The sequence below is a fragment of the Pterocles gutturalis genome, unplaced genomic scaffold, assembly GCF_000699245.1.
Source record: "Pterocles gutturalis isolate BGI_N339 unplaced genomic scaffold, ASM69924v1 scaffold12935, whole genome shotgun sequence".
NCBI lineage: Eukaryota > Metazoa > Chordata > Aves > Pterocliformes > Pteroclidae > Pterocles > Pterocles gutturalis.
The window spans coordinates 1-10,747 of record NW_010146004.1 but is presented as its reverse complement, the minus strand read 5'-3'; the positions used below and the strand labels follow the sequence as shown (position 1 = coordinate 10,747).

Here is a 10,747-nt window from a genome sequence, read left to right as displayed (position 1 = left end):
TGTGATGGGGGTAGTTCTATCATCAGCCAAGGTGACCCTTGGTTTTAAGGAGGGGGCGAAGTTGATCAGTCATCCTGGAATTTAGGCTTACCTGTCCAAATATGCAACAAGGGATGAGCAATAGGTTTCCACTAACAAAGGCTTTGGGAACAACACTATTCAAAATAGCTTGGGAACGCGAACGTGAGAATTCTTCTCGATGTCATTGTTCTGTAGTGCACTGTAAGGCCCTTCTTTGAGGAGGGTAAAATGACACTTTGTAGAAAACTGAAGGGAATCTTTCAGCATTCGGGTATTTCAATTTAGGTTTAAACATGTTTCCTTCATCTTCTAGGTGTATTTGCAGGTACCCCTTGGGTAGTTACCTCATTAGGCTGTTTGCCTAGCCAGTGTTAAACACTGTTTTAAGTTGTTGGGTGTATGCTTAGTGAAACTGAAAGCTCACGTGATACCACTGGAGAAAAAGACCAACTTTTTCTCTGATGTGATGTGAGATTTTTTCAGACTACCTTCTTGGTTGGGAAGGACGTAGGATTTGGTTTCTGTGTGTATGATACTTTTTATGATGTACAAACAAGTTTATTGGAAAGTGGATTTGAATACACTGTGTACTGCTTGTAACTTAAGCTTGGAATTGAGAAGCTTGCATGATTTTGGCTTTCGTTATTGACCGGTGAAGCATACTTTACGATGCTAGACGCTTGCTTTGTTTTGTCCTGTTTGGAAATGTTGAAGTTGAAATACATCTTTGCTGTAGTGTTATCAAGCATTGAGTGCTTGCTTCATTTAAAAACAATTTGGGGAAAAACTTTTGAATTGTTGGGGGACAGACAGAGGAGAATGGCCTTAAATCATATGCATCCCAAATATTTCTTGTACTCTTCATAGTGTATGCCTTCATTAAAAATAACTGGAAATGTGATAGATCTTGAGAATTTTAGGTCAAAGTTCTTATATAAAAGACCTCATTTTCCACCTTGCTTCTGTATATGGAAATTACAGCTGTTACCAACAATGGTAATAAGCTTCTTTTATCAAAAAAATCTTCCAGACATTCTTGGTAAAGAGCTGCAGCAATGCTGTTTACAATAAATGCTGTCTCAAAAAAAAAAAAAAAGTACAAAAATGCCAATTCTAAAATGAAGGGATGTGCAGCGTGACTTTTCAGAAGTGTGGAACAACACAATCTTGAGCTGCGTGTGGGAAGAATGACAAACGTGCAGTTGTTGAGTCCTGCTGTTTTGTGAAACACAAACATAGCAGGCTTACTTTTGAATTTTTTCTGCTTCAATAATGGCGATAGATGCTGTCTTGACCATACCTGCTATGGTGCTGTACTTTCAAATGGCATGTTTGTACTACAGTAAAGTTCATGTAAGCATTTATTAAATGTTACTCTATAAAAATTGTTGCAAGCACATGAAAATGGTAAGTACAGTAGCAGTATCCACAGCATTGCAAATGTCTGGCCTTTCATTATGAAATCCTGATCTGAATCATATTAGGAAATACCTATTGCTGGTTTTTCGCAATAAAAGGTGTTATCATGCATATTAAAGCAAACGTCTGTCCCTGTGGTCTGATCCTTGGAGGTACATGATATTTTTGGCTTATTTTTATTCTTTTCAATTTATAGCAAGTTAAACTTCCCCCTGGAACAAGTGGTTTGGACTTACAGTTAGCTGAAATCAGCTCAGTGCTGGAACTGTTGGTGCTAATGGACAAAAAGCATCTAAACCCAGAGGGGTGGATGTTTTAAGGCTTCTCTAGCCAGGGTTGAGAGTTCCTTCATGGAGGCAGTCAACATAACAAAATGTCAGTCTTTGTAACACTACTTCCCAGCAGTATCCTTTCTCTAATCCCTTCTAAACTTCAGTGCTAGTTGAGACCTTAAGAACTTCCTGTAAGTTAATACACGTGGCAGAGTTGCGTATACTTCTAAATGTTGCCACAAAGTATTGTAGGATGTCTCCTTTATCACAGCTTTGAGGAAGGAGGAAGCCACAGCTTCTCATGTTCTTGATTTGAGTTAGCTGTTGAAAAGGAAATCAGCTGCTGACTTTCACAAGCAATAATTCACACAAACCATCATTAGGTAGCTGAAATAGTTCATCATGTTAAAGGCACTGACACTTTTAAAAATACTCATCTTTAACTACATCAGCTTTGTTTTCAAAGAGGAAGAGGTGTTTTTCTAGATTCTTTTGATGTGTACATGATCTGTATGAAATCCTGTATAGACAAGAGCTACTTTGAAACCCTCCCTGCCAACAGCAGGGAATTGTGCGGGGAAGAATACTTGGCACTCTTCTAGACCATACTGCATCTTTGGAATTGAAAATAAGGAGCAATGCCACTGGAATATAGATTATCCTATTTCTTAATACTGAAACTTTCTCATTAAACCTTCCTACAATAGTACTGCTTAGTCTCAGCACCAAAGAGAGGAGGAGTAGAGGGTAATAAAGATTTCTGCTAGATACTGCCACTCACTTTTCTGGTTTCATAGCAGCTCAGCTGCCTGTAGCAGTTCTTATCAGAAAGGGCTACCTCGAGCTAGAAGGAAAAATGCATTTAGACCTAAATTTCCCCATCTGTAACAATATTTGTATTTCAGATTAGAGTGAAAAAATCTTGGTAACTTTGACACCAGGCCTATGCTGGTGATGCATAGAGGAACTGAAACCAGGTCAGTCACAGGCTGTGACACAGCTCTTCAGGGGAAGCAAGTGGAAGGGAAGAATAGAGGGGAGGTTATACTGTGTTAATCAGTTTTAGCATCTAGGAAAAAAAAACCCTTACAGGGAGAGGACAGCATGGTTCAGTCTTATCAATCTTAGCAAAGCATTTCCCAGCAAGTCTGCCGCACTCTGAGGATGGCAGCTTTCGTTAGTAAAATTACAAGAAACTAACAACTCTCCAGTGTAGGAATTCAAGCATCCTCCCTTTCACAGCATCTCTAAGCCTGGGTTCTACCCTGCAAAACATTCACTTTGTTGTTACTCACCTTAAACCATCTCTGGCCATGGATAAGTCCACGCCAGAGCAGGAACACCTCAAAGCGTCTGTGGCCGTGGTTATGTCTGTGCAGCAGCAGGTACACCTCTGAAGGGATTGTGTCCAAGGATAAGTCCACGCTGGAGCAGGTGTACCTCAGAGCGACTGTGGCTGTGTCTGTGCTGCAGCAGGTACAGCCCTGCAGAGACTGCAGCTCGTAGATAAGGCTCCACTTGGAGCAGGTACAGCCCTCAGGGACTGCAGCCTGTGGATAAGCCCAAGCAGGGGCAAGGGAGGAGTTCATTGTAGTGTTACACCTGATGGTCTAGTCCAAAGGAGCCAGGAGTGGAGACTGTAATGGAAATACCTTTAAATTGTTGTAACTCGTAACTTGAGTTGCATGTTATGGGAATTACTACAGCAGGAACCATCTGAACCATTGGAATTGCTTTTTAGCATGACAGCCTTCAAAAGATCATTATCAGCTGGCACACAGGGCAGAACCACTTTTATTACAAAAACACTGTCAGCAGAGCTTACACCTGAAAAACTTTTAACAGGGTTTAGAAGCTGTAATTTTTCTCCTACAGCCCAATAAACTGAGTAATCCCAGGATTCTTAGATTAAATCAACATCCTTGAGATAAGCAAGTAGTACCCTCCCAACTCTCCGAGTGCAGTAACTGTGGAACCAAGTCATCCACAGACATGCCTAGAAATGTCAGAGTCACCTGCCCAGTGGTGTAGCTGCTGAACTGCATACGTTATTGCTCAGAAGTAATATGCACCAATTTCCTCACTGACTTCCGCTTTCCTTCTCACCAGTTTCCTGTCATATTGCTGGCTTAAGGTGGAAAAAGAAGTATTGGATCTCCTCTATACCCTCTGTCCCCAAACATAAGAACAAATCAGAATATACTGTCCAAACAGAGCTAACTTCTAACTCTCCTAAAAAAAAGATCTTCTTTCCAGTACAGGTACAAGAACACTAAAAGACATCAACATTAATTTAAATTTAATACAAAAAACAATTATCATTTACAAATGTTAAAATTCACTTCATTTATTCCTGGCTAGTTCATACTCTGGAATTTTGTTTTGAAAGTGTTCAAAGGCTTGATTGAAAAACTAAGCATCCTTAAGCATATCTTTCAGCAGAAAGCCACCTGTTCACCATTTTATTCTGAAAATACTTTAACAGCACTAGTAGTCAGGTAGTACGGACAAACAAATTAGCAAGATCTGGCTGTACAGTATTTTATACAGATACTGTTAAAGTGCATCACAGAATGCCATCCAGTGCAAGTTCAAACTCTTCCTGAAATCGCTATTTAGCAAGCGAGGCGAGGCTCCCTACATGCTATCCAATTAAAGGATCGTCATCGTCATATTGTAACTGAAGTCGGGAAAAAGGCCGTGGGGGAGCTACTCTGTTCTTTGTTATTACTATAATGCAGGTGAAAGTAGTCAGGACCATAAAAGCCCCAATAACTATCCCAATAGCTTCCGGAAGATTTATGCACCACTGGTCAGCGAGCAAGCACTTGGTGTTACTGAAAGTGCCATTGTGCGGCCGTGGTGTCAGTCCCAGGATGTGGCACATCATGGGGTAAATATCGACGTTGTTTATCGTGCTGTGCTTGTAACCCCGGTGAAAAGCAGGCCCACGAGCAGCCAGGAACGGATGCATGCTTGGGAGAGTGTTGTCATAGCCATGGTCACCTACTGGAGAAATGCAAAGTTAAGAGTTAACACCTCACAGTTTCTAGTTGCATATTGAGTATTCCCCTCCATATCTCTTCCCCACTCCCCAAAGGCATAAATTTTAACCAAAGACTAATGCAGAACATAAAAGTAGATGTTGGATCAAACACTAAAGGATCCCAGAGTTCCTTCCCTCTTTCCTAATCCTGAAAAGTATTTTCCCATGCTGGTCTTCAGGTGTAGTTCCCTCCCTGCCCCCCCATCATCTCTTTTCCTTCCAGTCATCAACATTTTCAGTTTTCTCCTTCCCACTCCTCGTGCCAAAGTTGAAAAGAATGTTGCCACTCTGCAGCCAGCCACTAGCTGGAATTGCAGATTGGTACTGAGATTTTGGAAAGACCCCCTTGCAAAGCAGATACTTTAATTACTTCTTAAAAGTCAAGCTCTTTCCCCTTCATAGTGTTCAGTTTGAGTGTAACCTCAATTGAAGCATGACCCTCAACTCATGCTTATCAGATCAGGTACTTCACGTGAAGGGATACCCAAACAGTCAAAACCAAAAACAGTCAAAGGATCACAATGCCTGTGACAGGCATACAGCAAAACATTTGTGGCTACAAGGTCACCAGTATGTGGATTTTGGCAGGTTTTTAAGAAATACTCTGATTTTTGGTGGAATATAAACATCTAAGAAGGAGACATAGTCACATTTCCTAATAAGATGCCCGAAAAATCTGTCCAAAATGCCAAAAATTTCTCATAGGACACATAGCATAGTATTTGCGTGACTGCATTTAAGTTTTGAATTAATTTCTTAGTAACAGTTGAACAAGTCTCCCTGAAAACTGTCCTTGGCTTCTTCACTGAAGTTCCTACTGCGAAGTGTCAAGATTCCTACTGATTAGGTCACACTCACCACTTCATCCTTTTTAGTGTTTTCCACCATTATGTTTGTTACCACAAAGATACTGCTGCACCGCATCCTGCTTGTTTGTTTTCATGCAGTCCTATGTTTCTGATCACATTTTTTTAGCTTCTGCTTGCCTGTTTTGAACAGAGCTGTTCCAAGTCCCCTCTCCAATGAGGTTTCCTATCTGTCACCTCTGAAGCAGGAGGGTTCATGGGTGCTAACATTGCTGGGGCAGTGCAGGCATTGGTACACCTGCCAATCATTACGCTGCCCCTTAACTACAATGAACACTTAAATAGCCTTTTAGGATAAATCCTCTCCTGCCTGCTTCTGGGAAGCCTTAGCGAGCAAAACTGTTTTGAAAAGTGATTCACTTCAACTGATAGAATGTTGTTACTTATAAATATACACTTATGAACTATTTTTAGGCACATGAAATTGAGTCTAACCATAAACACAAGACCTCTAGTAGAGAACAGGTGCTAAGTGTTGTCAGTTTGCAGCTGACTGTAGCAACTCTGCGAGGAAATTGAAATATAACCATACCTTACATTAAAAGCAGTACTTTTGTATAAATAATGATAAAAGTTTGAACTTAAATGTGCAAAGGGCAGACAGTAAGAACAGCCAAACTGGGTAAAACCAGGAGCTTAGACCACCCAGCATCCTGTCTCTGACAGTGGTCATAACAGGGAGTCTGGGAGGTATCCCGCAGGTCAGCCCTGACATACCAACCAGCCTCGAGCTGTCGGCTGCTTGGAAACTTCCTGGAAGTTGGCACCTTTGTATTTAATGTCTATTAATGGATTTTTCTTCCATGAATTTGTCCAATCACTTTCTGAACACACAAATATACATATATATATATACACACACATACAGCCTTCGTCTGCAACCAGAATGATGGGTTGAATTCTCTTATTATGACAATAATGAAATATCTCTGGAATTTCTTTGAGATATACTTTCATGTGACTGTTGCATTTTTTTCAGTAATTTATACACACCTGTTTTGTCTGCCAAAAAAACCCTGCATGTGAAACACCTGGAAATACATATCCATACATATATATATATATATATATACACGCACACAGACACACACACACATTTGTATGTATGTAATTTGGCATTCATAGCATCTAGCAGGAAGAATGCACATAGCTTAGCAACTCACTATGTTAAGTAACATCTGCTTTGTTTTTTGTCTTTAAAATATCTTATTTTATGCCCCTAACAGGAAGTACTCTGGCTTCTTTGACCATTACTGTTGCGTTTCTATTATCTTTAGTATTTCCTCACATTTATTTTTGTTTCCTAGCATATGTACTGTAACATTAAATGTTGTGGTTTGCATTCTTCAATTTATGCTCCCCATATATGTATTTTATATACAAAAAATAGTTAAACCACACTCTAGTGGAAGCCTGAGACAGAGTGCTAACTTGCCTAAGATTACTTTTAAGTGTAATTCAGGCTATTAAATCGAACCTGACAAAGTGTTTTAGCCAATGGGATATCCCCATCTCTTCCTCATCTGTTAAAACACTCCAGGTTCAGGCTGAGAATGTTCTACAAATCCTGAGATATTCCTAAAGATGCACAATGCCAGGACTCCACTCGCTAAAGCAGGACCATCCTACAGAAAGCTGGAATAAAAACAAGACAGTTTACCAACATAAGCCACCAAGAGCACAAATGAGGCAAATACACTTACATTTTGGAAGTGATTCGTTTTGTACAATTGTCCAGCCTTCGTCTGCAACCAGAATGATGGGCTGAATTCTCTTATTATGACGATAATGAAATCTGTCTGGAATTTCTTCTTTCAGATATACTTTCATGTGATTGCTGCATTTTTTCAGTAAGTTATACACATCTCTTTTGTCTGCCAAGAAAAAAAACTGCATGTGAAACAGCTGGAAATTATGTCCCGTTTACTGCAATTATCCAACATTAAACCCTCTAGGCTTGGGCGGGAAGGAGGGCAAAATTCAAGCAGAGAAATCAAGAGAAAGGAATCCCACACCAAAGTAGTCAATATTTTATCCAGAGCAGTAAGTATTACATTTTGTCACAGTATAAATCTTTCTTTGTTAGAATTGCTTCAGCCTGGCCACAGCTGTGGTAACCGAGACCAGCAGTATCATGATTTAAGACCTGCCTGTTTGTAACTACTCCAAAATACAAAAATTGAATTCACAGTATGAAAACTGAAGTTTCATTCACAGAAACAGAAGTGGTAAAGCAATCAAAGTTGGGTTTAGGTTTTTACTTGGAAGTTTAGACAATTAAATTTTTTATTTTTAATAAACATGAGGGTTTATTTCATGCTCCCTGTGAATTACAACCGTATAGACTAAGTGAGCTCCCAGAGAGCCAGCATACTAAGTACAGATCTACTTACTCAACGAGCTGTACCAGGACCATCTTTACCATCTGTAGCAATTTGACAAGAAACTCTCCTTGGCCCATTGATTACCAAAACAAAGTAATTTCTAAATAAACAAATATTCTTTAGCTTGTTCATTAAATTATGTAAAAAGTTCTGCAATACGAACTACACTGGTTCTGCAAAAGATGTGAACAGTCTACCATAGTGTGTACTTTTTCATAGTAAGGTAAACAAGATTTAATTCTCAGTGTATGACTTAAACAAAAACATACTCTGCCTTGGCAGCACAGCAGCAACTGGAGTCTTGTCTATCAGAGTATAGTTATTGCGACCAATGCAGCCATCCAGGATAATCAGCTTCTTTTCAGAACAGGAGGCCATTCCATGATCACTTGTTATGATGATGTTAATAGTGTCCCACAAACCTAATGCCTTCAATTTATTAGTAAGGAAACCAATATGATTATCCACTTCTTCTAATACTCTGCGCATGTTCGTAGTGTCATGTGGTCCATACTTGTGCCCACTTGCATCTGGTTCTTCCCAGTATAACGTAGCAAAACTGACTACTGGATCAGAGCTGTTCAGCCACGCAACGATCTTCTCCACTCGCTCCTCAAACGATACTGAAAAGTTATACTTCATAAAGAATTCCGGGGTCATATTGTTAATTTTTACATCGGTACCGGGCCACATTGCAGCAGCACTTGTTCCATTTCCCTGCTGTTGATTTGTTACCCAAATGGGAACTGCCTCATTCCACCAGAAGGGATCTGAATCATTGAACTGTGAGAACTTTTTCTTGGCATCTGCATCATACATGTCATTAGCCACGATGCCATGGCTTTCTTCATGTAAACCCGTCACTATGGTGTAATGGTTTGGGAAAGTCTTGGTGATAAAAGAATTTGTAACGTGTTTTACAAGCACACCATCCTCAATGAATGCCTGAAGATGAGGAAGTTGATAGGTTTCCAAGTAATCAGCCCTGAAGCCATCAAAGGACACGAGGAGTAACCTGGATATGGAATCACCAGTAGAGTTAGCCCAACAGGCAACTACTCCGCAAAGAAATAATGTTAACATCAAGGTCATTGTTGATACTTCAAAGTATTTCCAGCAGGTAATCAGATGCACCTGAAAAATTGAAAGAGATAAGGCATGTAACACAAAATAATTGTACTTGAACCAGTTTAACTAGCTATACATTATGTACATATTCCTTATAGATGTGAACAGCAAAACAACCGGTCAAAGCAGCCACTGAAGTCAACAGTATATTTCCCTACTGACTCCAAAAGTTTCTCATACCTTGTCATAGTTTTCATACATTAAAACAAATGAGCAATGAGACTTTTTTTTTCGTTCCAGACCAAATGAAATGAAGAATTGTTTTCTCTTGTTTAGGCAATTATTCCATTTCTATATTCCAAGACATACAATCAGTAACTTTCCTCATGTTCAAGCACAGGCACCTGAACAATTCCCGCTCCACATTTAAGAGACCTGTGCAGCTCTAGAGCCTGCTTACACATCACTGTTCAAACCAGAAGTTTGTTTTCTACTGCAATTATAATTTTTCATCTCACCTTTCCTTTTCCACAGTTTCTACCCTCTTGAGTAGCTGGAAGACTTCTGAGCCTTTCAACATTCCTATCTATTCATCGCTTACTCTATACATGGGACTGCCAGAGTAACTTCTGCTTCAGTTTTCCTTCTAAGCTGTTGTCCATCTACCGTAACAATGTTTAAACCTGTTCTTTTCATACCAGATTTCTTAAGTAACAATGTTTAAACCTGTTCTTTTCATATCAGATTTCTTAAAAAAAAAAAAGTATCCTTAGCTATGAAGCAAGTATTTCTTACCAAGAATTCATTACTATTATGAATGCAAGGTATGACTTGTAAGCTTTCCCCCCCCGCCCCGAAACTTATTACGTGTGATAGTAGCACTTTGTTCAGGAACATCCAGAATTACTCTATGAGCCTTTAAGAAAGAGGAAGTGAAGCTCCAGGTTTCACCAAAACTTCTGCAATATTGTTAGACAGCATAGTTACTTCTCAAGAACAGCCCCGCTCCGGCAAATTTCCCCTTTATCTCACTTGCACAAACCAGGGTGATTCCAGGAGGAACAGCGGGTATCTTCCTAACTGTATAGTAACATCTCCTGGCCCATCTCGACCCTTTCCCCCAAACTCTTTAAAGCTGGGAGTGTATTATATTAAAAGTGGAAGTAGTGCTTATGTTAGCTAAAGCTTTAGTAGCGAGAGGAATTCAAAGCATGGGAAGCCATCCCCACCACAAACAACGGTTAAAATTTCTTTAGACGATACAAGTGTTACAAGAAAGATGGTCAAAACCAGCGTTAAGGGATCTCCTAATACAGAGGACTTGTAACACAGAGAAGAGGAAAAAAAAAAATAAATGAGATGAGGAATTGAGGAATGGAGCAGAGAATCACTCGTTTCGCGTCGTCAGGTGCTTTAAAAAGCAGAAGCAGAGTTTTTCACAGTGCAGCAAGACACAAGACCGCACCATTAGCTTCGAAACACTCCAAAGACACTCAGCATCTGCGTTTTCACACACTCTGTCACAGCCAACTACAAAATGCCACCAGCACCACAGCCACCTGCCCTCGAACCTCTCCGCGCCGCGGATTCTCGGGTCCGTCGCTGCTCGCTTCGGTCAGCGATGAGCTCTGCCGCCCGCGGAGCTCGCAGAGAGGTGCCGCCTCCTCATCG

The 10,747-nt window shown here is 40.2% G+C and overlaps 1 protein-coding gene across 1 annotated transcript; it reads right to left on the bottom strand.

Annotated features, from left to right (window-relative positions):
* Nucleotides 1-4,356: 4,356 nt before the first annotated feature.
* ENPP4 (ectonucleotide pyrophosphatase/phosphodiesterase 4 (putative)) lies at nucleotides 4,357-10,645 on the bottom strand. The gene is made up of 4 exons (XM_010085573.1): nucleotides 10,589-10,645; nucleotides 8,278-9,142; nucleotides 7,328-7,498; nucleotides 4,357-4,721 (listed from the first exon to the last, which is right to left on the bottom strand). The coding sequence occupies exons 2-4, from the start codon at nucleotides 9,098-9,100 to the stop codon at nucleotides 4,357-4,359; spliced, it is 1,359 nt and encodes a 452-aa protein (XP_010083875.1). The 5' UTR covers nucleotides 9,101-9,142; nucleotides 10,589-10,645.
* Between the last annotated feature and the right edge of the window lie 102 nt (nucleotides 10,646-10,747).

Bases quoted from the DNA above. Each gene is read 5' to 3' on its own strand.
- ENPP4 (XM_010085573.1), bottom strand. From the start codon at position 9,100: ATGACCTTGATGTTAACATTATTTCTTTGCGGAGTAGTTGCCTGTTGG. The intron at 7,499-8,277 runs GTATGTTTTTGT...TTTTCTTGGCAG, and splicing joins TGCTGTGCTGCCAAGGCAGA to ACAAAAGAGATGTGTATAAC. The intron at 4,722-7,327 runs GTAAGTGTATTT...GCATTTCTCCAG, and splicing joins AAACGAATCACTTCCAAAAT to TAGGTGACCATGGCTATGAC.